This window comes from Pelobates fuscus, chromosome 3, assembly GCF_036172605.1.
Source record: "Pelobates fuscus isolate aPelFus1 chromosome 3, aPelFus1.pri, whole genome shotgun sequence".
Taxonomy (NCBI): Eukaryota; Metazoa; Chordata; class Amphibia; order Anura; family Pelobatidae; genus Pelobates; species Pelobates fuscus.
In genome coordinates this window covers 381,523,918-381,550,943 of record NC_086319.1, presented here as the reverse complement: position 1 = coordinate 381,550,943, position 27,026 = coordinate 381,523,918, and the positions used below count along the sequence as shown (strand labels likewise).

Sequence of the window (27,026 nt, the reverse complement as noted above, 5' to 3'; positions counted from 1 at the left end):
ATGTAATGAAACTTTGGATTCATTTTCAGAAGCAGTTCCACAAGATATATTAAATTTTCTTATGCTGGTTTTAAAATCAGTAGGACGTGAGATATTGCCCTATAATAAAACATTTAACAAATTCCTGGGAAAAAGGAGTTATTTGGTTGTGCTGTACTCCAGAGGGCCAGATGGAGCTGCCTTTTGTTCCCTTTCCAAATAAAAACAATACACATAAAACATTTTAGAATCACAAAAAAACTGCATTTTAGTTAACAAAAAAAATAAACGAACAAAAAAAAAATATACATAAAATGAGAATATAATTCTCATCTGAGCAAAGGTGCAAGCAGACAGCTTTACACTAAGTACACTGCAGTTTTACCATAGGAAACATTACATCACAAATACCAATATACAGACCCAGAATTCAACTGGAGCCTAGTGGTGTGCCCTACTGTACAAAACAGGGAGGGAAGGTGGTAAAGAATGGGCACCACCTCATCGCACCCTGCACATATCATTGTGCCCTCTCCAGAGAGGTTATAACATCTAGCTATCTTTCTCATCCTCCGGATCTTGATGAGTCAAAATAGTCCCCTCAGTACCAAAATACATTTGGTTGATGTGAGTCAAAGTCCAGGTTATTCACTTCACTTCCCTGCTGCATCCACTATGCCCCTCTAACTTACTTAACAAGCCTAACCCATTGTAACCCTTCTCCCCCAAATTTTAGCTAGGTCCCAGTCTATGAATCAATAATCACTTTTAGGGTGTCCTGGAATTTCTAAAGATTCTCTAAATAAAATCCATATATTACTTTATGGGGAGAATAGAAACCTGGAATGTTTGAACAGACCCCACTGGATTCCTAATTTCTAGTGCTATGCGTGTTTTCGTTCCCCACCTGTGGGACCTATAATGCATAACATAGTCTGATAGGGTGCAGGTCCCACAATTGAAAGCAGTTATTGGAGTGATGGTGAACGTTATCTTACATTTACACCTCACTGAGGGTTCAAACATAAAATCTAAAAATCATATTAAATAATAAAAATAAAACATAAAAGTTGTCCTGATTCAGTTGTCATAGTGTTAGTATATAAAGAGGTAAGCTTTTTTTTGTTACAGGGCATCATTTAGACCCATCAGTGTCTGTAAACACATGTTCCATGCAGGTATCTACAAAGGGGCAGGCTTCTGCCTCTCTTGGCAATGGACACCATATGGATTAAAATAGCAGGAGTTCAGGTGAAAGCGGGCACACTCAAGGTGTAGGTAAATAGTCCTGCGAAGATCGTCTGTGCTACGCTCTCCATCTTCATGCAAGTATGGTTTACTTGCAGCCACTGCGGAATGCAGGAAGTACACGAAGAAGTGGAGCACTAAATGGTGCAGACATAAAATCCTTCATGCTAGTACCGGAAACTTGCGACACAGAGGTGGTGTTCTGATGCTGATGACTGAAGAAGAAAATTTTTAAAAAAATAAATAAAAATACCCGTTTCTAAAACTGCTTCCATCAGTGGATAGTGAAACCCTTGAAGCTAGACAGAAATTAAGACAAATATCCACCACAATGGACTGAATGCTGGTGGACCATGTGCCAGTGTCCTAAATCTTTTAAAAACTGGAATGGGGCAGCAGATTAAGACTTGTTTCATATATGCTATTAACTTCAGAAAGTAACCTCCCTCTTCCAGCCCAATTCATTACCACGAAAAAGGTTCCCCTTCCCTCCAGCTGCACCACAGACCTGCAATGATAATGGCCAGCTTTCCTATCCTGATGTGATATGGTATTTTGGCTCCTGCCTCATCTTCACGGCAGATTATCAGCCAAACGTCTTGATGCATCTATGGATTCCCAACCTCCCTCCCGCTCTGTATTCTAATCCTCCCGCCCCTCCTCCCGACCCACTAACCAACCCGCTATGCATGTTATCAGCTCATGTAGTAGGTCCCTATACCCTCCCTTCAGGGAACGTCTTGAACCAAGGCCCAACCCCACCCTTAATGCTTGATTTAAAAAAAAAAAAAATAGTCAATTTAAAAAAATAATTTAGGGTGTTGCAAGTTGAAATCTTGTTTTGTCCTCCTACTCTTCACAGATGTTCCCAGGAATTTGGGGTGGAGGGATGGTGGTACTGGCCCTGACAGTTCCCTGAAAACCCCGCTAAAGACTGGATGGGTGGGGTGTTGGACACCATTCTTCTCAATGACCGCATGGACCAAACAGGCACCTGGAGGAGAATGAAGAAAACGGGGAGAAAAAAATAAAATAAAGGTTAAGACTACTAAATAAATGTGACGGTTTACAGCTCCATCATTGAGACCATTTTATATAAACTCTTGAGACAAAAGAGAAGTAATCATAAAAATCTATAAAATATGCAACCTTAATCTTAATAAGCCATGTTCCTATGGCCGTCTCCTCCATACCAGTATTAGCCAGTGTAAGTATTAAGCTCTGTGAAAGAGGTTTGTTAGTGGTCGCTCTATTCTGATTTGTGCGGATTCAGCAAACGCGTGCACTGTTCGTTGACTGACACAATCTCTTACCAATAGCAAGTCAGAACAGGGCAGCCAATAACAGGCTGGCTGTAATCAATACAGACAGTGGGCAGACAGGAAGCAATTGGTGCAGTTTCCTTCAGTCCCCTAGGTACATAGTTTAGGTTTGCATTTCAAACTTGAAGGAATTCTCGAGTTGACTAACCTCCCATGCTGGGTTTGCGTAGATCCTCTTCTGCTTGCTTTAAACCCCATAGAATGCAGCCAGACGTTCCTTCAGCAGCGGAGGGAACTGCTCGGAGAACTGGTTCCAGTTTTCCTCCCCTACCTGCTCTTTGAAACCGTGCAAAATCTGAAAGGGAAAACCAGAATACTGCCATCATCACCACTTCCACAAAACAGAGCAAGCATACAGCGAACGCCCAAGTGATATTTACGAACAAGCACTGGGATATGGTCTTACACCCAAAGAAAAAGGGTTTTAAATGACCAAAAGTACATGCATATCCATTTTGCCTTTTTCATAGAGACTAGACAGAAAATAGTCCTCACTTTGTCTCAACGCACTGCGTCATCTCATTTAAAGTGACCTGTCATGACAGATATAGGTTTACAGTTTTCTAACCATCTGGCTTGACACGTGTTATACAATTAAGTGTTTCCTTCCTTAATACGAATACACTGTTGTATTTTAACTTATTTCAATTACCCCTGTGTCTGGCTGACAGTACAAATCATGTTTTCAGTCGGTGATACATCTGCTGTAAGACACACCTCTCCTACATAACCCAGTTTGAAGACCACAGACAAGCTTCCCAGAACAGGTTAAAAGCCCACAACTCTTTATATAGGCTTTTGTTAATAAAAACCGTACTGATCTTTGGCTCTCCATTATCAGGTTGTCTGTCCAAGGTTGCTGCAAGAAATCATTCTGGCAGTATCTCTCCACGCCGAATAGACTGATAGGCAGTGAAAGGGCCGTTTTATTTTCACCTCCGAATTTAGAAAAATCTAGACATTTACTAGCAATCTAATTAGATTAGACACTTGCTATCTTTCTGATGAGATCTGATTATCTGTTATTTAAGATTAAGTTGGATTTGTCATGAAGGTACTCTAAGTGGTTCTAGTGTCTGGAGTCCCCTGGCATTCTCCTACCAGTTCGTTCTAAAACGTTTCTAGTGTTTTGATGCTAGATGTTTTCAGGAAGATGGATGCTCACCATGGTATAAATACAAAAGTGATTGTTTTTTATACCTTAAATCACATCTACAACAACATTTATATTAAACAAAATCCTTTTCACTATGGCAAAGCATAATCCCATTTTACTGAATGCCTCACCTTATAGAACATATCTCGGAGATCATCCTTCGGACTAACCCACGATGCAACCGCGTCACAGAAAAAGATAAAATCCTGAAAAGGAAGAGATACGTGTAGGTAAACCCAAACATTTTGTGACGTACCAATGTAAACACCTTTCCATTTCCACCACACCGGTAAACCTGGATATTAAAAGCAATCCACTAAGAAATTATTGATTTGAGTGGGAAGGGGTTAAAATACACCTGGCATGCCAAGCGGAACTTGATGTCTTTTTACAGTGAATAAAATTGCATCTATATAAAGTTATAGAATGTGACGGCAGATAAGAACCATTCGGCCCATCTAGTCTGCCCAGTTTTCTAAATACTTTCATTTATAGTTGTAGACAAACTGCTAACCAATGTAAAACTAAATAATAATACACACATTTTTTTTATTTTTTATAATGTTAGCTGGGAACATAGCGACACCATTCAGAAGGGCTGCGGTCTGTACGTCAATGCTTTACATACACCCACACGATAGGAAAGGTGTAAATGCCTCTTCAACCAGCTGTCTGCACATCTGCGGACTCCAGAATGGAGTAAACTGTATTAAATATCGTTTAATGTACACATTTCTTGACCTTGTAATACCCTCTGTCATTCTCTACATAATTTGCTGCATTGCAACTCATTGGAAATCCACTGCTACGATGTTTAGGATTACACTTACATAGGTGAAACACGCCAGACTATGGCTGCATTATTTTTAGTCTGTCTGTATTTATGCATCCGAGATGCTTTATAGGATCTTCAATAAATTATATTGCTTTCACAATCCTGAGGGGGTTTTCTATTCATAAAAATGTCACGCGTATTCCTGGGAGTTTGCAGTGGAAAGGATTTACCTTGTTTTGAATTGTATCAACGCTGGCAGATTGAAACACTCCTTAACACGATCGTGCACACACCCAAGGATGGATAATTAACCATTATACTAAATATCTATTGCCAAATGGCAACTTTTCGAAGAATATCTTTTACATGATGTGTATGTGCACAAATAATGTTGAGTGGAGAACACAATGTGCTAAAACAAAGTACCTTCACTGTGTTTACTCATAATAATAATAAAAAAAAACAATTAAATCTCTTTTTTAAAAGCAGTACAATACAAATGTCGAATTTAAGACAAAACCTTTTTATACCTGCACTACACCTCCTGGGTTAACCCCAATCATAATACAGATCCCCCTGAAGGCAGAGTCTTTTTCCTCATTGTCACGGATGTTGCGTAGTGACGTGCACCTAAAGACAGGAAAATTGACAGATTAATGGAGAGCAGAATAGGGTGATCGACACAAAGCAGGTGTCTAGTACACACAGATTACTCTAGAGACCTACCAGGGCCTGATAAACTGCTGAAGCATGGGTGCCACTTCTTGGGGACATACACAACCCAGGCGCCCGATCGTAATGGCTGCAAAAGGAAGAGGAGAAACCACATGATTGAAAGCAGCAGTGAATGACAATTACTAATCCAATTAATACCAAACAATGACTCCAGATAAGTCAATATCCAACCTAATAGTGTACCACAATGCACCAAAAGCCACCACATCAATGTAAAATCAGACTTAAAACTATACAATGAAACAAACACGAGGCCTTCAATACATGGATCATGGTCTCGTCTCTTTCTATATGTGTTTTGGACAATGACCTAACACAGGGCTTGACAAATTTGTTTGGAATTTAGGAGTCCTGTGTCAGTGCTCTACATGGAGGCGCTGAATGTTACCCATAGAGAACATGCGTAATATCCTCCCAATATTTTTCTATGGGAAAGCATTGGCTTAGCTGAGATCATTAAGATCTGAGCTATGGAGGCGGGACAAGCAACAGCGATACCAGCACATCGTGGGGAAAAAAGTAAAAACACCAAATCATATGATCGGAGGGTGGCAGGTACCTAAACAGACACACACTCACACACTGACTGACAGACAGACACCCTGAAAGACATACAGAAACACAGACTCATTGACAGAAACACACAGTTATATTTTTTAATTCTCATCCACCCAACCTCTCTACCTTTGGGAGAGCTGAGTGGACTTTCCCTGGGGTCCAGTGGGGCTGATCTTACTCGATGCGAGGGAGCAGTGATCTTCCTGTAGCTCCTCTCTGCTCCCTCGCACTGTCTGCAGTGATGCCGGGGCCGGATTGACGTCATATTCCGGCTCCTGGCATCATTACACAGCGCAAGGGAGCAGAGAGGAGTTACAGGAAGACTCCTCCCTCACACGCTGGCTCAGCCTGCCGCCTCCATACCTCCCGCGGTCGGGCAGGCGGCCAGCTAAAAAGCTCCCTGAGCCGGTCGCCTCTATGCTCCCGCGGACAGCCGGCTATACAGCTTCCTGAGCGGCGGGCAGTCGGCCGGCTCCATTGATTGCCCAGCCGGCCACTTTAGGTAAAAGGGCTGACAAATCCCAGACGCCAGGGCAAAATTTCTAGTCACCAAGGTGACCTGGCACCTGGGATTTGTCGAGCCCTGACCTAACACATACAAATAAAACATCTATCTGGAGGTATCTGTTGAGCTATACAAATATATGGTTAGTACAAATAAGCAACACTGTACTATATTCACAAGGCTGAACTAATCCTGCATGAGAATCAGTGGATTAAAATGAGAAAAGAGAAAAAATAATGATAATCTTATTACTGCCACTACTAGTTCTGACTACATGCCTTCATTACAAACACAAACAAAGGACAGTTTACAGGTTGCAGTCACTATCAATGTTTCTGTACGGTCTATTGATTGCCACTTCAGTTAATTGTCAGTTAGTACACGTTAAATATTCACAAGTAAAACAAATGTAAAAAATGCAAACCTGTGTTTTCCAGAAGTGTTTTCGGGGTGTTTGGCCGGTTGATAATTTCCACAAGATTGTTTAAAACCATCGAAACATATGGCTGCATTTCTGCCCCTGTTAAATACAAAGCAAGCCCGTTCAGGACAATTCTCCTACTTTGAATGGCAGTCCATGTGCTTAGCTATGTACTGTGTGCTCATAACCTAGAGCAGAACTGTCACTCACCCATCTGCATGCAGATCTCTCCAATGGCCCACGTTGCATTGTTACAGACCGATATAAACTCTGGATTTAGGTTGGTGCCAAGAATGGGCATAAATTCAGCTATAATGTGCAAAAGGAAATAAAAGTAGCTGTATAAATACATAGGTTCTCAGAACCCACCTCAATGTGGTCTGTGCTGTTAATATTGTACAAGGATCCCACCCCTGAGGGGGCTGCGCTGTGTATAGTGTAATAGAAAGGAGTTGTATAAATACAGATATTACTAGGATCCCACCCCAGGGGACGCGCTGTGTATAATGTAATAGAAAGGAGCTGTATAAATAGAGATATTAATAGGATCCCACCCAGAGGGGTCTGCGCTGTATATAATGTAATAGAAAGGAGCTGTATAAATACAGATATTAATAGGATCCCACCCCAGAGGGGGCTGCACTGTGTATAATGTAATAGAAAGGAGCTGTATAAATACAGATATTACTAGGATCCCGCCCCAGAGTGGGCTGCGCTGTGTGTAATGTAATAGAAAGGAGCTGTATAAATACAGATATTACTAGGATCCCACCCCAGAGGGGGCTGCGCTGTGTATAATGTAATAGAAAGGAGCTGTATAAATACAGATATTACTAGGATCCCATCCCAGAGGGGGCTGCGCTGTGTATAATGTAACAGAAAGGAGCTGTATAAATACAGATATTACTGGGATCCCACCCCAGAGGGGGCTGCGCTGTGTATAATGTAATAGAAAGGAGCTGTGTAAATAAAGATATTACTAGGATCCCACCCCAGAGGGGGCCGTGCTGTGTATAATGTAATGGAAAGGAGCTGTGTAAATACAGATATTACTAGGATCCCAGTATATATTTAGCAAACACTTACAGATACATGGTTTCACATGCAGGAAGCAGGCCTTTGTTAGGTCCCCTAACAGAGCAAAGGAACTTTGTCGAACCTCAGGCATTATGTCCTATGAAGAAGGATGGAAATCATAAGTGGGAGCCATAAAACCAATGATCAATACCCTATCCATCGAATGTTAGGAGATATGAATTCAATAACATCTCTACTACCTGCATGCATTGGAATAGAAGGGTCATGATGTTGCTCCTGGCTACTAATTGCTCCACGTGTCCACCAAGTCCTTCTGCAAGTCCACTCAAGAGGTCCAGGGCAACAATCATAAAATCCTTATCTGGAGCTTCATACTGATCCGGATGTTGACTGTACATCTGCCAAGAAGACAATAAACAAATAATCCACTAGATATGTCCTGCTTCGTTGATTAACGACTACACAATGGCAGCTTTGTGAATCAGTCATCCAATAGCCCTGTGGGCAATACTCACCATGGCCTGAGCAAGGGTCTTTTGTACCAAGGTGACACAGCGCTGGTAGACCGGCTCACAATACGGAAGGAATCCACTCTGCAGAGCGGTGGCGATGGACGATAAGCACTGTGAAAAGAGCTTCCATTAGTGGATCTTTTCTACTAACAGGTAAATATATCAAAGGACGGGGTGATTCACAAATCTTGTCTCAAGCAATTCCAAGAACTCCTCAAAAGAAATGTGGCGGCTATTTATCAGCACAGGTCAGTCTGCTAGTAGGGAGTAAATGGCCTTCACATGAAAAAACACAAATTATGGACAAATTTCAATGAAGCAATCAACATGCAAAATTTTATTATCCAAACCAACGTTTCTGTGCGAGATTATGGTGACAGAGGGGTCAGACAGTATGAATAAAAATCTTTCATAGAGAAACTCATATTTCTGGTTCTGCATCATGCCCCATCAATGCACAGGTTTAAACGGAACATTCACCAAACTGCTATCTGTACTGCAACAAACTGACTTACCTCTAACAGGGGGAAAAGGTCTTTATCTTCATCCTTCAGTTCATTCCATTTCTGGATCAATGGGGGCATAAGTTTTTGGATGTACTCCTGGATCAAGGACAAACCGAGGACAGAACCATTATGTTGGGTTTGTCACATAAAAACATGTAAGGCCAGAATACAATAAATCACGCCCATGTAAGGCCAGAATACAATAAATCACGCCCATGTAAGGCCAGAATACAATAAATCACGCCCATGTAAGGCCAGAATACAATAAATCACGCCCATGTAAGGCCAGAATACAATAAATCACGCCCTTCTGTTCTACATACAATGACAAAATACTGAAACAGTCTGTTGTGGCCTTTTCATTCACAATAAAGTGCAAGATCATCTAACCAGCAATAAGCACAAAGAGCCGTAACCTTAAATTACAGCTGTGGGCGACTAAAGCCTCTATTAGGCACTGGAACCTTGGAATGTTATTTACTAGAATTAAAAGTGAGGCCAGAGTAGCCCAATTGAAAGCATAGCTGATTTAGAAAAGTTTTACAGTTTGGCTATTTTGACCATCACTTTAAACGATCGCCCTGTCGGAGTCTCCTCTCCGAAGCAGACATCCCCACCGCATTGCTCTCAGTGTTGGTTTCACACTCTGGATCAGACAGTATGAATAGAAAGAATCATCAGAAAACTTCACACAACATTATCTGCATCACTTCCAGAGGAATGTTTTACTACAGTGACAAACTTGGACATGCACACATTTATAAACCACATTTACTAAGAGCCTTTGCCAACAATAAGGTTCTAGGATCCTGTACAAGCAACTCCAGTATCAAGGTTCCTCATGTATTTATTACTTTATGCCCAGGTCACCAATGAAAACAGTGTAATCATACAATGCCATTGGCAGCAGCCATGCCCAAGAAGATCAATTATTTCTTACAGGTTGATTTAAATGGTGTCCCACAGAATCTGCCAGCGTCCCAATCGCATCATACAAGATCAGAAGATTCTTGTGCTGGTATTTCCCAAATGCAAACACCAACGTATCCAATATGAAGCTCAAGTACGGAACCAATTCTGTGCAGGCCTCTTCTTCCAACGTAGCAAAAGCGCTAACAGGGTAAAAAAAGAAAATGGCACTTACTAAACATTCTATTCTGCAGAGGAAGAAATAATAGGATACACCCAGATAAAAATATTTGTATTTTTATAAAAGCAATTATAACTGTTTGCGCAGCAGCTAAATAACATCGAAGGCGCACAACAACAACATCATAACATAAATAAAATGTTTTATGGAGTGTGAGATTATACATACATACACATGCCTTAGGGCTACCCTAAAAGCAAGATAGATACATTTAAAAAGATTAACAGCCTGAACTGATTGCTACCTGCAAGCTGCCTCCTGCACCCTCTTGTTGCTGTCCAAGATGCGTTTGAGGAGCTCCGTCATTAGCGGCTTCAAGTAGAGGTCAGGAGGTTGGCTGACGACCCAATGGGCATATCGGCTCAGTGTCCAGCAGGCAATGGAGCGGACCAATGCCTTCTTATCAGACAAGCACTGGATCAGATGAGGGATAAGTTCTGGGAGGTAAGGAACCATTCCCTGCATGCAACCTGGATACAAGAAGAATAGAACTTAGAGAAAATGTACACGGGTAGGAACTTTGAAAAAGCCACTAAATCCACCCCAAGCTCAAAGAAGCCAACAAGGATAAATTATAGGATGCGTTACCTTCAGCAATTGCCCCAAGGACCAGGATTCCTGACTCCTTTATGACCCACTCGGGATGGAAAAGGAGACCTTTCAGAAGAGGCAGAAGGTGAGGGAGCAACTCCTCCCGGAACACATTGGCAAGGACGTCGAGAGCAGCAGCAGAACATTTTCCTACAAGATGAGAGGGTAAAATAAATAAGTGACAAGTAAACTGAGACAACACCTACATATTCTCTAACATGGACTCTTCTCTGGGATCAGACAGTATGAATACAAGAACCATCAGTGAGCATCAAGTAAACAAGTCTGCATCATTTCCAGAGAGTGAGCATTCAGTTGTATATCCCCCTCACACTTCTTCACCAACACTTACTCAAATTCCAGTCAGACAATGTATCATCGTCATCGTCCTCGTCATCTGCATCATCATCACCTTCTGCACGATCTTCCTCGTGCTGCAGTGTCACTGTGCGAGACTTGTGGAACCGTGGCTTGATGTCCTGCTCACTGTCCGGCACGGTCTCATCCTCCTCCACATCCCCCTGGCAGAGACAGAATCATCTAAAGGTCAGTACTCTCTTTATTCTCCTAGACCTCTCCGCTGCCTTTGATAATGTTGACTACTCTCCACACAACCTTGGACTCCGTGACACTGTGCTTTCGTGGTCGTCATCTTCTCTTTCTGAATGCTCATTTAGTGTCTCTTCCTCAAATGCCATCTCCTACCTGCTGCCTGTCGCAGCTGGCGTCCCCCAAGGACCTGTTGGTCATTTTTACCTACACTCCCTCTCTCTGTAACCTTATTAACTCCTTTGGATTTACTTACCATACTCAGCTTTACCTCTCCTCCCCTGACCTTTCTTCTGCTGTCCTTAAACATCACTAGCTGCCTCTCTTCCATCACTAACTGGATGTTTAACAGTTTTCTAAAACTTAATCTTTTCCCCCTTAAACGCCTATTGCCCTAACCCTCAAGCTCGCTGTCTTAGTGTTACTTTTGAGTCAGATCTTAACTTTTTTCCTCACATCTAGTCTGTCTTTAAACCCTGCAGCTCCCACTTAGAAAAGGGTGTGCTATGCGCACAATATTTTTAAACGCATGCACTCATTACTTCCTGTACCCTTCAGGATCCAATTTAAACTGCAAAAACTAATCTACAAAGACTTTACTAACTCCACTTCTCACTATATTTCATCTTTACTCAACAAACCCCTTTTTTCCCTTCTAACAGGGTTATTCATTAAACACAACATTTTTGCAAATTGAGGCTTCGATTTAATAATTTTGGATAAGCTTTTAAAAAAAGACACAAAATCCTAAAAATATAATAATAATATGAGGCTAAACGTCTAATTTAGAAATATTCAACTCACGGTGGGGGGGGGGTGCTAAGCTGCATCTCATCTTGGCGAGATTTTGGGCCAGCATAGAGGCAAAGCAGCAGTGTACAGACACCAGGTCAGTGTACCTCTGAACCACGGGAGCACCTTACCTGCCCGCACCTCAAGCCCTCCAAGCAAACCTGCTCAGTTAACCACTTCTCCCTAGTTGGCAGCTGGAGATTCTCAGGCCAGGAGATTCTCAGTTTTGAAGTCTCAAATATGCAAACCATGCTGCACAGAGGATTACGAACCCTCTCCCAAGAACCCAGTCTTCTCGCAAGGCGTGTATCAGATGAGAGCACAGGCGGTTCCGATCGGCCTTCTGGTACACTGTGGCAACCCCACACGTTTGGACTTCACCTCTGCTCATTTATCTGTGGTTGACTCCTGCATAATGCTTGATTTTATAGCACTCAACTGATGTTTATTTCTAACTACCTAAGCTTCACCTACTCACCTTTTTTTTATTTATTTTTTATAAAGAATGTTACTCATGACATTCTGTGTTCTAATTAGCAGCCTGAAATTTTGCTCACCAAATGTCATGGTCAATTTATGTATGAATACCTGCACATTCAAAACAAAGAATGTCAAGAAAACAAACCAATATTCGACTTACAGGGTTTTTCAGTAAAGTGAAAATTGTTGGACGTATAAATGCCTTGGAGAATATTTCCAATTCAGCTATTTTGCCCTTAAAGTTAAAATTCACTTTGAATTACCTAACAATTTCCACTTTAGTAAATAATACTGTCAGGGACTAAAGCTACCCTCCCCAATACATTCTGAAACATTGTTAGTAAGAGCACACTGCACGTAAGCCGTATTGTCAGAAACCTTACCTTCAGTAGTATTATGTCAATCTCGTTATATTTCATCCCATTCACCAAGATTGGAATCAATCTACAAAGGAAGAGAAAGACCACCGTCATGCCATACTCCATGTACTGAATTGGTATTAATCTGTACAAGAATATACAATGTGTGTGGTACTCACTGCAGGAGGTGATTAGCGAGGGCATCCTTGCAGATAGGCTGGTCTGCCAAGGTGAGCCAAAATTCACAGGCTTCCAGTGCTACGTTCTCATCGCTGTCCTGCGTCCTTTCCAGCATATACTGGGGAGAAGAGGAACAATAAGTATTGCAAGCATCTCACAAGGAGAGGGTAGGTGCCATCTCAAGCAGCGGACAGAACCAGTGTTCAATACCTGGATTATGCTGTGCATGTGAGGCAGTAGCCGGTCTATTCGGACCTCCAGCAACATGACCAGCGCACGGCACACGTTCTTCCGAACCTCAGGGTCTTCATCCACTGCCAGGGCAAAAAGGTGCTGCAATGTAAAACAAAATGCAGAATCCTTACAACCCACAACAGACCAGAAAAAAAAAAAAAAAAAAATCAACCCCAGAACAACCGAACAAAGGTGTCCTCCGCATTAAAGGTGTGATGGGGTTTTTATGGATCAGACAGTATGAATACTTGGCCCTTCAGAGTACATCAGGCAAGTAGATTCTGCATCATCTCCATATCATTTAAAGAGGAACGGTCACTTCCAATGTTGTTTGTTTTTTTCATTAAGTTTACTTATCTTCTATATTAAATAAAAAAATCTAGAAATACACAATTTGTCTTCCAGCCACCTCCATGTCAATCATTGTTCTAAGTGTTGGTTCTTTAACCTGGCAGTCAGCAAACAGAGAAGAGTAGAATTCAAACAGTGTGTCTTTTTGCTCCTTATTTGCAATGAGTGACAAGGCTGTGCCTGGACTGACTTTAATTAGGATGTCATTTGCTAAATTAATTATATAAGTGTACAAGAAAATAGAGCATCACATGAAGGAGAAAGGTTGACGCAAGTTACAGGTAATTTTCAGTGTTTTATCTAATTGTGTACTTTCCACAACCATGACAGTTCACTCCCTTTACCTGGGAATCATCCATGGAACTCACCTCAATAAAAGTGTCTATATTATCCATGAGTGCTTGCGCTCGATCTGTGATAAACTGATTGACACAGGCGATAGCATGAGACCTGGGAGAGGAGAGAACAGGGCTTGTCACACTGGCTAATGGGTATCACATACTTATACAAGGTATTGTAAGGACACGGTTTAAACCCACCTGATTTTGGGACTGCAATGCTTAAAAAACTGGAGGAATTTAGGGATCATGATGTTGAGGGGCCTGTTGAGCGCATCACTGTCAAGGAGTTCAGAGGAATCTTCACAGATCTTCTGCAGAGCCCCAAACGCACCCTACAGATACAGCAAACAGACAAAATAGATTCCTGACTATTTATAATAAGAACCATCATATTCTAAAGCAGTCCTCCTTATAGACGGGGTTATTCAATAAATAGTAAATTGCCGAGGACAGTTGAAGTAACTGAACATATTAAGCCAAACTACACAAACTAGAGATTCAGTTTAGTTTGAAAGTTTTTTCAATATTTCTCTTCACTACGTTTTGAAATTACTAACTCCTGACAGAGTACTGGAGAAAAAACAAACACATGACTGGTCAGAACATACCTCACACGTGTTGTAATCCTCAGAGTTCAGCAAGTTACATAGCTGAGGAAGGAGCTCTGGCCACGTCTGCAGTTCACCCTTCGATGCAATGGTAGTAATAAGTATACCTTAAAGAAAGGAAATTGATCACCGATTAATGGCAGCAACAGAGAACGCCACCCCAGGCCGGAGAGAGCGGCATCCCGATCACAGAAAGCAGTACTATGATCACAGAATGTGGGTGTGTGTGTGGACAGCAGTGTGTATTGAAATCAATGTAGAATCTCGAAACCCAGATAACATAGGAACAAAGCAATGACTGGCTCAGCACACCAAGTCCAAATAGAGATCCTTTAGAGAAGTACCAAGATGTGAAATGCTGACTTAGTGCTACACTTTAAAGATCTACTTCTGAAACATGAACCCTAGGATACCAGAAAATCTCAAATCACACCCTAACCGAACATTTTGTCTCACTAGATCAGACAGTATGAATACGATAACCTTCAGTTGACATCAGGTATCAATATCTGCATCACCTCCAGGAGACTACCATCCACGCTCCAAGTATAACCAGCAGTCTCACGGAGCAACGAGCACACTGTGTGCACTGCCTGGCATCGAGAGGGACGCTCACTCACCAATTGTTGCTCTGATGAGAGAAGAAGAATCGCCAATGCTGTTCAAACATTCCTGCTTGATAAATTCAGACACTGGTTGAGGGAAGCTCTGATAATGGGCCTTCACATTGTTTTTCAGGATCAAACCACTCAGGGATCGTGTTGGCTCATCTACAAAATGTCAATACAAGTAAGTCAGACAATAACTTCTGCTCATCTGGTATACCTCTCACGGTACACAAACTTTAACTCACGTTAAACGGCATAAAACTGAATTTATACATAGTGCTAGCAGAATTGCAGGATCTGTACCCACTTCCCCAAACAAGCAATAGTGAAACTTACTAATACTTTATGATGGCTTTTGTGCTGTCAATTAAACCAGCACATTGGCATTAGGTTATTGGAGCTGTGCCCTGTTTGGAGCACCACAGGAAGGCGAAGGTGGTGGTTGGGTGTTACAGTAATGGGACGCCCATGAAGACAGCACAATGGTGGGACTTGCATAATGCAGTAGAGTAAAAAATCCACACTTCATTAAGCAAGCATATATGTTAGTGATTACTGTAATCAATTATATATTTAGCTTTATGTGATAATATGGATTAAAGGGAAACTGTTAATACAGAATACAATGACGTAGTCCGAACACAAAAAGCACATGGAGCAGAGGAAGAATTCAACCAGGTTTCTGGTTTTCCTTCTAATGTGTGCCCTGGTTCCTGTGTAATTTACTAAATCTTTCAAATGAATTTAAAAATAAAACCGATAATCACAAGGACAAAAAAAAATATATATATATATATATATATATATATATATATATTAAAATTTGAAAATAAAGGTCTGCAACTGGGCGTTTCCGTCTGAGGTCCCTGCCAATCATTGCTGTCAGCTCTGCCCTTTGTACCTGGCAGTCAGCATAGATGTTATTTCTCCTCCTCAATAGTAGTGTGTGCCCTGGCTTCATTTCTCTGGAAATTACCCTATTGAATAAAACACTGAAACTCACCTAGAACATGTCCCTACCATCACAAGAATACAGGTTAATTAAATAGGGACATACAAACAGAATATTAAAAATTGAGGGAAGTGAGCCTTTTGTTTTCTGTTAGGTGGTGCCAATACAGCATGCAGAGAGTGCAAAGAAAAATTATCTTTTCACAGGTATGAATATATACGTCCATATATGTAGCAAATAAAAGGACCTTATTACATATAATCAACAGTTTGCAAGCATTTTTTTTATATGCAGTTATTTTGTAGAGTAAGAAAAGGTTACAAAATATATAGCAGATCTAATCCAATCTCCCATAATGCTTGCTTGGTCACATGTCCCATGGTGCTTTGCCAGGAGGAAGCCAGATTGAGTTCCAGCTACCTGCCCATCACCGATCACCCTTAATACTAACCTTCAGACTTGAGCCGCGTCAGCACAAAGATTAAGTAGTTGTTGAAATCTGGATACTGGTTCAAATGTTTTAATTTCTGAGAATGGGTTAAGGAAAGCACTGTGTTTATGATTGTGGGCATGAGGCAATATTAAGGGGCAGACAGGCAAACAAGTAAAGTAGCAGATAACAGGACTAAAGATGGGACGCATATTAATGCCAGCAATATCTGAGGCAGGGAAGAACAGAACATAGTGATCATGAGAGAGCAGAACGTTAACCATCATTCTAGGACAAACTGTCACAGAGTGCGTCATAAAATCATATTTTTGCAAGTTATATAGTGCATGTTTTACAGATATTGGTATAAATGGTACAGACTATATTTCAGTACTGTAGCGCTCCTGGGAACAAGGAGCAAACACTCTGATCTTCACCCAAGGGAGAAAAGGTTTTCCATTGATCAATCGATTTCACAAAAAGGAACTGTAAATACACACCTAGTAAAGGACGGGAGTCTAGCAGGTAGTTCCTGTGAGAGGTGGTATGTGCAGCAAACAATATTCAGTGCTGCACATAAATAAAATACAGATACGCACTATACTCAAATGTAGACTGTTTAAATATTGGTGGCATTTTGGCAAAACATGAAAAAATTACTTTTTTTTCCTCCATAAATACACTTAAACTGGGTAATTGTGAAGCTCTGTCATACCTACTTTATTCTCTATACAGAGATATTAAGAGCATAAAAATCCCTACAGTTCATATGGTATTACATGGGTCTTAAATATTAGCACAGGCTTCCATAGTATAAAAACTAAACTACACCCCCACCCAGCTCATTGAAGTAGTCTGGGTGCTGTGACACATTTGAACTTAGTGCTGCAATGTAAAACATTGCAGCACTAAGTCTGCCCTCGGTGGCTGTCTAACAGACAGCCACTAGATGGCTTCCGGAATCATAACGAACTTTTGGTCCGTTATTGGACACTGGACATCCTCACGCTCTGCATGAGGACCTCCAGCGTCTGATTATTTTTCCCCATAGGAAAGTCTACTGAGTGCCTGGCATTTGCCGAGCATTCGCATTAGACCCCGCTCATCGAGGCATGGAGAAGGGGCGGCATTTCAACCCAGCGCCTAGGCACATCGGCGCTGGGATGTTTTTAACCCTTTATTTACTGGGGAGGGAGGCAGGGGGATCTGTAGTGACAGGAATACAGCTTTATATTCCAGGCACTACATTATAACTTTAAACCTCTATAGCACACAGTGCGTCACTGAATAATACCCCTAGCTTGTGAGCTTGTCCGAGCAGGGTTCTCATCAACTTTTTGTTCCTGCACCAATCTTAAATTGTCTCATATATGGTTACCTTTCCCACTTTGGAAGATTTTTAAAGCACTGTGGAAAAGGTTGTCGCTATATAAATGCCAATAATAGTTGCAAATTTCTGTCTTCAGATTTCACAGAAGACAATTAAAAAAACAAAAGGTGAAAAGTACAGTATTCATAAAAAGATTAGAAAAATAAAATGAAAAGACATGGGTTTATTCACTAAATTTTTCATATTTACACAAATACATAAGTCTGATAGTCACCAGTACGTGTGGAAACTGCAATATATAAACAGTGCCTCAGAAATTACACTCAGAGTTATTTAATAAAGTGAGAATTGATAAAAATTCAAATTGAATGTAGAATTTTAGACCAAAATAGCAGAACTGGAATCAGAGCGGACTAAGAATTTTTACAATCCATGTATTTTGGATTTGAATTTATGAAAATGTTCACTGTAGTAAACAACTCTGTTTGTTTTCATTTGCAAGGCTAAAGGAGCAGTTTTATGAAGTGCGGAGTGGCGCCCTTCGCTCTCCCAGGAGAGGTGGAGATCAGCACGGGAGGTTAAACCGGGGGAATTGCTGATACCATAACAACTTAATTTAGGTGAAGTTGTTTTGGTGCCTAGGCTTCCCCTTTAAGGTTAGTGATTGCGTTGTTTAGACTGTCCCTTCAATTTCTGTAAATAAAAATGGGTCTTTGGAAAAAAATAATAATTTAAAGGATACATCCTGGACTACCCGCTGCGTGGCTGTGTCTGGGGACTGCGAGTCTTTAAGCAGCTGAAGGACCTGCTGCAATCCTTCCTCATCTGGGCGCCAGTCCATCGCGACAACTACTAACTGAGAAAGAGAGAGTAATAAGCAAAAAAATTTTTTTAATTATGCAAGAAAGTATTAATTTTATAATTCCAAACACTGCGTTCACTGCAGAGGTTTTTGAGATACATTTCATATGATGCTCAACATATCTTTAAGAAATTGAGTCCACAAATTTCTTTGGTGGCCAGGTTAATCATTGCTGTGCTACATCATTGAACTAGCAAGCATTGCGGGAGAGATAGCATGCAACAGGTGGAGTGCTAGAAGATCACGTGCCAATGATCTTTGCTAAAATAAATTAAAAATAAAAAGGCGATGGAATTTATATACTTTTATACAATGCCAGTGAATCTCACAAGACAAAGGTTATACATGATGGTGAAATGCTATGTTTGCTGTAACCTGGGCAAAAGGCATGAGTTGAGCTGTAGCTCAATTATAAACTCTCACAATGCTGAGTCAGTCTTCTCTATCCTGACATCAAGATGACTGTAAATATGATTACACCCACTTGCAATATACTAAGAAAAACATACAAAAGGTTTACATTACCGAGCTGCTGATTTAAAAATAAAGGGCATTGTATTTGCAGTAAAAAAATAATTTAACATTCCAATTCATTGCTTTATTGAATGGCATACTGACATATGGCTCAGAACAAGTAAAACAAGTGTAGAGGATATGTCTAACTTAGGCTCTTACAGAAAATGAATACACATGACTTAATATATAGATATCTACGCCTTAGCACAGCAGATTCCATGATGCTCAGACACTCTCAATGCAAACGGTTATTGTGCCAAAGTTAGTCATAACAATTGGAAGATGTCAGATGAGCACGGCCTTTGGATGATCTGCTTTAACACTGCATATGGTGCCACTAGTGTTCTGACTGAGTTTTCCCTGTGACAGAGCATTGGTGTAAGACTGAGCAATGCTACGCAAGCTAATTTTCATGACAACGAACACAAAACAGGAAGCACAAATCATATTTAAATGTCAAAATCTGCAGTGAATCGTATTAAACACCAGAAGATGTCACAGAAACAGCCACAACACACAAAAATAGGTTTTAAAAATCAATGTGTTATATATTGGAACGGTAGTCTTTCAGCATCTGGTATACCAGATGTTAGCAATCACTGAAACCGTGCCCTACATCATCGGTGCCCAAAAGGTAGATCTTCACATGTTTTAAAACTACAGCTTTCATGATGCTCTGCCATTCTAAATGCATGCAAAGCATCATGGGAGGTGTAGTTCTACAACATCTGGGGATCTACCTATTGGGCACCCCTGCCCTACATGATCGGTTACAATCACCATTTGAGAAAAATAAAATAAAAATCACAACCCACAGTAACACTTAGTATTGCAATAGGGATGGCTGGTTGAATTACCCAAACTAACCAAAAATAGTTCAAAGACAAGCATTTTAATCTACACTCCAGATCAGACAGTATGAATACTGAAACCATCATAATAGTCAGTGTATTAAGTCTGCATCATTTCTGGAGTATCATTTGTGCATATCATTACATGTTCACATATCTAGTGCCTTCCTAGAGTTCACCCCAAGGAACCAAGATTAATATTCAAGTTCTTCCTTGGCAAGAATTAGTCAACCCAAAGTAAAACATCTAAAATCCCCACCTGTTGCCCCCCACCCCACTCAAATATTACTAGGTCAGCCCCACTTATCTCAACCAGATCGCTTTATCTCCCATGATAGTACATAATACACATCCATCTCTCAACATCTCCTGCGATATTACGGCCCAATCTCTATAACAGTGTTACCCACCAACACCCATAAAGTAGTGTCCCCAGATCTCTGTGAGATTACACCAGAGCCCGCCCTTAACACTATTATTACCAATCTTCCCCTGATGCCAGTCCCGAGCCTGCCCTTATCACTATTATTACCAATCTCCCGAGGTTAGCTGGCCAGTGCCGAGCCTGCCTTTATCACTATTATTAGCAATCTCCCCGATGTTAGCTGGGTAGTCCCGAGCCTGCCTGCCCTTATCACTATTATTACCAATCTCCCCGATGTTAGCCGGCCAGTCCCGAGCCTGCTATTATCACTATTACCAATCTCCCCGATGTAAGCTGGCCAGTCCCAAACCTGCCTGCCCTTATCACTATTATTACCAATCTCCCCGATGTTAGCCAGCCAGTCCCAAACCTGCCTGCCCTTATCACTATTACCAATCTCCCCGATGTTAGCCGGCCAGTCCCGAGCCTGCCCTTATCACTATTTTTACCAATCTCCCCGATTTTAGCCAGCCAGTCCCGAGCCTGCCATTATTACCATTTTTACCAATCTCCCCGATTTTAGCCGGCCAGTCCCGAGCCTGCCATTATTACCAATCTCCCCGATGTTAGCTGGCCAGTCCCGAGCTTTCCCTTATCACTATAATTACCAATCTCCCCCCGATGTTAGCCGGCCAGTCACGAGCCTTCCCTTATTACTATTATTACCAATCTCCCCGATGTTAGTTGGCCACTCCCGAGCCTGCCCTTATCACTATTTTTACCAATCTCCCCGATTTTAGCCGGGCAGTCACGAGCCTGCCATTATTACCAATCTCCCCGATATTAGGTGGCCAGTCCCGAGCCTGCCATTATCACTATTACCAATCTCCCCGATGTTAGCTGGTCAGTCCCAAACCTGCCTGCCCTTATCACCATTATTACCAATCTCTCCCCGATGTTACCTGACCAGTCCCGAGACTGCCCTTATCACTATTATTACCAATCTCCCCGACGTTATTCGGCCAGTCCCGAGCCTGCCCTTATCACTATTACCAATCTCCCCGATGTTAGCTGGCCAGTCCCGAGCCTGCCCTTATCACTATTATTACCAATCTCCCCGATTTTAGCCGGGCAGTCACGAGCCTGCCATTATTACCAATCTCCCCGATATTAGGTGGCCAGTCCCGAGCCTGCCATTATCACTATTACCAATCTCCCCGATGTTAGCTGGTCAGTCCCAAACCTGCCTGCCCTTATCACCATTATTACCAATCTCTCCCCGATGTTACCTGACCAGTCCCGAGACTGCCCTTATCACTATTATTACCAATCTCCCCGACGTTATTCGGCCAGTCCCGAGCCTGCCCTTATCACTATTACCAATCTCCCCGATGTTAGCTGGCCAGTCCCGAGCCTGCCCTTATCACTATTATTACCAATCTCCCCGATGTTAGCTGGCTAGTCCCGAGTCTGCCCTTATCACTATTATTACCAATCTCCCTGATGTTATTCGGCCAGTCCCGAGCCTGGAATTATCACTATTATTACCAATCTCCCCGATGTTAGCTGGCCAGTCCCGAGCTTTCCCTTATCACTATAATTACCAATCTCCCCCCGATGTTAGCCGGCCAGTCACGAGCCTTCCCTTATTACCAATCTCCCCGATGTTAGTTGGCCACTCCCGAGCCTGCCCTTATCACTATTTTTACCAATCTCCCCGATTTTAGCCGGGCAGTCACGAGCCTGCCATTATTACCAATCTCCCCGATATTAGGTGGCCAGTCCCGAGCCTGCCATTATCACTATTACCAATCTCCCCGATGTTAGCTGGTCAGTCCCAAACCTGCCTGCCCTTATCACCATTATTACCAATCTCTCCCCGATGTTACCTGACCAGTCCCGAGACTGCCCTTATCACTATTATTACCAATCTCCCCGACGTTATTCGGCCAGTCCCGAGCCTGCCCTTATTATTATTACCAATCTCCCCGATGTTAGCTGGCCAGTCCCGAGCCTGCCCTTATCACTATTATTACCAATCTCCCCGATGTTAGCTGGCTAGTCCCGAGCCTGCCCTTATCACTATTATTACCAATCTCCCTGATGTTATTCGGCCAGTCCCGAGCCTGGAATTATCACTATTATTACCAATCTCCCCGATGTTAGCTGACCAGTCCCGAGTCTGCCTTTATCACTAATCTCCCCAATGTTAGCTGGCCAGTTCCGAGCCTGGAATTATCACTATTATTACCAATCTCCCCGATGTTAGCCGGCCAGTCCCGAGCCTGGAATTATCACTATTATTACCAATCTCCCCGATGTTAGCCGACCAGTCCCGAGCCTGCCATTTCCTGTGCGGTTACAGTAAGCCCAGCGTGTGGGGGGGGGGGGGATGGTATCCGCTCCACCCCGAGCTCCCATCCCTTTACTCGCTCTCCGTTACAGCCCATCACACGGAGCCTTTCCCAAACCTCACCCCCACCCTCCCCGTGACCTCGGCCCCCGTGACCAACCCCTCCCCGGGTCACCCCGACCCCCTGCCCGCCCGGCTCCGGGCCGCTCACCTCGCGGAGATGGAGGAGACTCGCGGGCGGCGTAGACACAGAAAGAGAGAGAGCGCGGGCTGATGACGTCATTCGCACCACTCCAACCAATGGGGTGTCGTAAGGTGGGAGGAGCCGGAAGTGGCATGTCCCTGCGCGGCCGCCGTCCAGGCATTGGATTTGAAATCTTCCAGTGAGAACACCTGACCGGCAAAAATGACGTGTGACGGCCGCCATCTTAGTGGTGGAAATAGCTCATCATCATCATCATTATTATTATTACAATACCATGACAGTTATACCAATATTACTGTTATCATAATACTCCATAATAACAGCAATGATAACACTAATACTACCGTGATGTACTGTGTATAATCATTGGAATGATAACATTTTTAATTATAACACTATTATAATGATCACCAACTATAATAATTAGAAATAAAAATATAACATTACTGCCATTAATAATGATACCACTACTACAACTAATTCCCAGCGGTAGGGACTGCACCTTCTATTCCGCTCTCCATAATAGATACCTGGGAATTGACTACATATTTGGGCAACAAGAGTGGATTGAACTGATGCCATGGGCAGATCACAATCCAGTGAGAATTGAGTTGACCTTAGCACGCTACCACCCCCCAGAGTGGACCTTGAAATTATAGAGACACTATAGTCACCAGAACCACTGCTGCTTAATGTAGTGGTACTGGTGTCTATAGAATGTCCCTGCAGGATTTCTAATGTAGTATGTAATGAAGTGCTGAATATAACTGTGACGGATCAACTGGTCACCTTGGCTGGAAACATGCCTCCTCAACTGCCACAACTCCTAAAAGACTATATTCACTATCACGTATCTCTACAGCCTGTGTCTCCCAGCCCAGCGCCCCTTTTTAGTGGCTCAGGAGCCTCCCTACACCAGCCGGGGGTCTGCTGGGGCATGGCGTGTCTGAACGGGAGCTACCTCAAAACGCTCTGGAACTCCGTGCCGGATCGGAGGCTAGCTGCAACCCGTTGAAACTTGAACTTCCCCCTTTCTCGGGCTACCCACTTCCAATGTGGGTGCTTTTTGGACTAAGTGGGTGCTTTGAGCTAAGCTTCATGGGGACACTAGATATGTGCACGGGAACAAAAGTTATTTTGTCTTATTTTGTATTTCATGCCCCAGTGCCAAGGTTTTTGGCCGCTAATTAAATTATCAGCTCAGGTACCAAGTTGCTGGGAATGTTGCAATCCTATTGTTCTCCCTGAGGACCTCCTGTTGAGACCCAGGTATAAAAGGTGACATTGTGTGCCAATAAAACAGTTCTTCACCCTTTACTAAGTCTTGGCTAGTGTTTGGTTGAGGCCGTTACCCACTTTGCAATAGAGAGCTTGATCACTCAGCGGCTATATACACAAGGGTAAGGGTGACCTAGGCAGTAGTAACCCAGCTACTTGCGGGTAGAACATCACAAGAACATTTCCACAGGGGGAGAATGAAGCTCTGACAAAACTGTTTCTATTTAAATGATGCAAAGACCAATTGAAATACCTGGGGGTGGGTGGCAACAGACTTTCCAGCTATATCAAATAAACCATATGCTGCTTCTAAAAAACATACAGGTGGATTTGGAGCGATCAATGTACTTAAAATGAACGTCTTACCACATTTATAATACCTCTTCCAAATCAAATGGAACTCTTACAAGCTTTCTGTTCATCATTGAGGAGCTTGTCGATAAAATATGTTTAGAAGGGCAGTCGCTCAAGATTGAAACACAATGCTCTATGCTTTTCTAAAGCACTGGGAGGTTTAGATCTGCCTTATTCCCAACATTATTATCATGCCACACATCTGTTGAGAGTGCAAGTGTAGCGTAACGAACTTGGCTGGCCCTGGGGGAGTTGAGTCCGATCCATTAATAACATAGGTGTGAATGCGAACGACCTCTATACCCAGGTCAATTCCCACACAGAGTCCCATACACTCTACATCAAAATGATGGTATAGACTACACAAGACCACTGTGATCACTCCTATCCCTAGGCCGATTGAGGAATATTTGTGTGGGAGAATGCATTCCTAGGAAAGGAAGAGGTGATTTCAACGCCAACACCAGTCACCTCCAGGATTGAGGAAACTGATAGACTTGGTGACACCACAAACACCCACACTAATGGGTAGACTCAGCTTTGCACAGATAACACACCACTACCAGTCCATCTCGGGCAGGCATGAAACAGATGGGGAGCCATCTGTGTATGAGGACCTGTGCATGGGGGTGAGACTCTGCAGGACTTTCATGTCTATGTAGCAGGGGTTAGCAGTCTATGGCACTCAGTGCCTTTGCACAGCACTCAAGGCTTCTTGCGTCAAACAGGCTCTGGCTTATTAGGAGTCCCTATGGAACTTCAGAGATCCGCTAGTGCAAAAATATGGTAAGGGACAATCCTCTATTTACACAGTGCTGCACTTAGAGGAAGTGATCTCAGAATACTAACAGCCCACACACAAACACACACACAGTCCCCACAAACGCCACATACACGCAAACAATCCCACAAGAAGCCTCACATGCAAAACTACAAGCAGCCCCACCAACAAACACACCATGTGATATATCAGCCACAAACACAATTCAACAATATATTATATTTTATCTTTTTGGTACCAAAAATAGTAATGCGACTTTCCTGACAGCTAATCTTTGTGATGAAGATGTGAATCAGCAGAGGGCACGCACCTGCACATATGGCTGCCCTGCCCAAAAGTAGAACATTGCTGGAAGGATATACACACGACACTGACTGAGATTTTAGGGGACTCGCCACCGTTCGGGCCCCCGAGAGTGTCTGCCTGCAAGAAACCACATTACCTCTCTCTAAATACAACAAATCTATACTTCAATTTTTACTGAATGTCACTAAATAATAAAAACTTGCTAAGGAGGAAGACAGGGACTGGGCTGGTGGCGTGGTGCACCAGTGACGCACACTTTCTATTTCATCATCCCTCTCATCTTTCTCACCTCTCTTATCTTGACAATTATCCCCCCACTTCCCACTCACACACCCTCTATTCTTTATAAAAGAGAGAAAACATTTTATTTTATTTATTTATTTATTGCTCCTCCTTCCCTTTAGAGCAGGGATAGGCAACCTTCGGCACTCCAGATGTTGTGGACTACATCCCCCATAATGCTCTTACACCTATAATGCAGGTAAAGCATCATGGGAGGTGTAGTCCAAAACATCTGGAGTGCCAAAGGTTGCCTATGCCTGCTTTAGAGCTTATCACAAGGCTTTCATAATGATGCCGTATCCTTGACAGAGTGAAAAGCAAATATGACCTAGTAGAAATCAGGAGGTAGCGACCCTAGATGGCCAACGTGGGTCAGACATGGATTAAGAAACATCGGTGACTACGCTGGTTCACAGAGAAATGGTCCTCAATAATACAAGGTCTGGGGGGAATTGATAAATTGTATGTCTGTTGTTTTGTTTGTTTGTTTTTATTCATTTCAATGTTCTTTTACTATGCAATGACAAAATCTTCTTCAAATAAAGATTGTTAAATAAGTATACTTTGTATTAGTAAGATAATAATTTCCAGCATGCAATGTGCACGTACAAATTGGCTCAGGGCACGCAAACATCACTGAACTGTACACTTTCAAAATGGTGGCCAGGCTACCATTCTATAACAGTTCCAGTCACACATTCTAATGGACATGCCTGCCTTACTGATTTAAATTAATAAAATGTCAGGGGATAATTTAATTTCCCACCAGAAGGTAGCTAATAAAGCCATACACAAAATCAAATTGCATAACCTTTGGGCATATATAGTTCTGTAATAACGTCCCACCTTTAAATGGGGATGATTATGGGAAATTCATTGTAAGGCTGCTTTGAAAGAGACACTCCAGGCAGCAGATGAACACTTCTATTTAAATGAATGGTAGAATAAATAAAGAATTGAAAAATCAGAAATAAATACAAATTTAAAAAAAAAATCCTCACCTTCGACCTTTCTGCGTCCCTGTGTGATCCTCTGGATACGTATATCCTTTTCATCCAAGATCCGTTTAAAAAGGTAGTCATCTTTATCACTAAGATGGGGGATCCTAACTTCTGTTACTCCATTATCTGGACCTGAACGGGATTACAATGATAGATCAAATTC

General features: G+C 42.3%; 1 protein-coding gene and 4 non-coding genes across 6 annotated transcripts; all 5 read right to left on the bottom strand.

Moving 5' to 3' along the window:
• Window positions 1-221: 221 nt before the first annotated feature.
• Window positions 222-22,980, bottom strand: TNPO2 (transportin 2). Of its 2 annotated transcripts, none has more exons than XM_063449588.1 (25): window positions 22,868-22,980; window positions 18,453-18,566; window positions 16,402-16,477; window positions 15,011-15,160; window positions 14,391-14,497; window positions 13,981-14,114; window positions 13,810-13,891; window positions 13,067-13,189; window positions 12,856-12,974; window positions 12,701-12,761; window positions 10,849-11,017; window positions 10,494-10,646; window positions 10,150-10,375; window positions 9,696-9,867; window positions 8,765-8,851; window positions 8,253-8,360; window positions 7,977-8,135; window positions 7,786-7,873; window positions 6,910-7,008; window positions 6,703-6,798; window positions 5,207-5,282; window positions 5,011-5,110; window positions 3,837-3,911; window positions 2,698-2,844; window positions 222-2,221 (listed from the first exon to the last, which is right to left on the bottom strand). In XM_063449588.1, the coding sequence occupies exons 1-24, from the start codon at window positions 22,937-22,939 to the stop codon at window positions 2,737-2,739; spliced, it is 2,754 nt and encodes a 917-aa protein (XP_063305658.1). In that variant the 5' UTR covers window positions 22,940-22,980; the 3' UTR covers window positions 222-2,221; window positions 2,698-2,736. The 2 variants fall into 2 exon arrangements, with proteins under 2 accessions (XP_063305658.1, XP_063305659.1); XM_063449589.1 differs by having other exon boundaries at window positions 18,453-18,562.
• On the bottom strand, window positions 9,402-9,471 carry LOC134603918 (small nucleolar RNA SNORD41). The gene has a single exon (XR_010090655.1). It is a non-coding gene; the product is annotated as a small nucleolar RNA SNORD41 (small nucleolar RNA).
• Window positions 10,728-10,796, bottom strand: LOC134603917 (small nucleolar RNA SNORD41). The gene has a single exon (XR_010090654.1). It is a non-coding gene; the product is annotated as a small nucleolar RNA SNORD41 (small nucleolar RNA).
• On the bottom strand, window positions 14,846-14,914 carry LOC134603916 (small nucleolar RNA SNORD41). Its single transcript, XR_010090653.1, has one exon. It is a non-coding gene; the product is annotated as a small nucleolar RNA SNORD41 (small nucleolar RNA).
• LOC134603919 (small nucleolar RNA SNORD41) lies at window positions 19,993-20,060 on the bottom strand. Its single transcript, XR_010090656.1, has one exon. It is a non-coding gene; the product is annotated as a small nucleolar RNA SNORD41 (small nucleolar RNA).
• Window positions 22,981-27,026: the final 4,046 nt, after the last annotated feature.

Excerpts from the sequence above, each read along its gene's own strand:
- TNPO2 (XM_063449588.1), bottom strand. The coding sequence starts at position 22,939 with ATGACGTCATCAGCCCGCGCTCTCTCTCTTTCTGTGTCTACGCCGCCC. Across the intron at positions 10,376-10,493 it reads CCTTGGGGCAATTGCTGAAG|GTTGCATGCAGGGAATGGTT; the intron begins GTAACGCATCCT and ends TCTTGTATCCAG. Across the intron at positions 5,111-5,206 it reads CAGCAGTTTATCAGGCCCTG|GTGCACGTCACTACGCAACA; the intron begins GTAGGTCTCTAG and ends TCCTGTCTTTAG.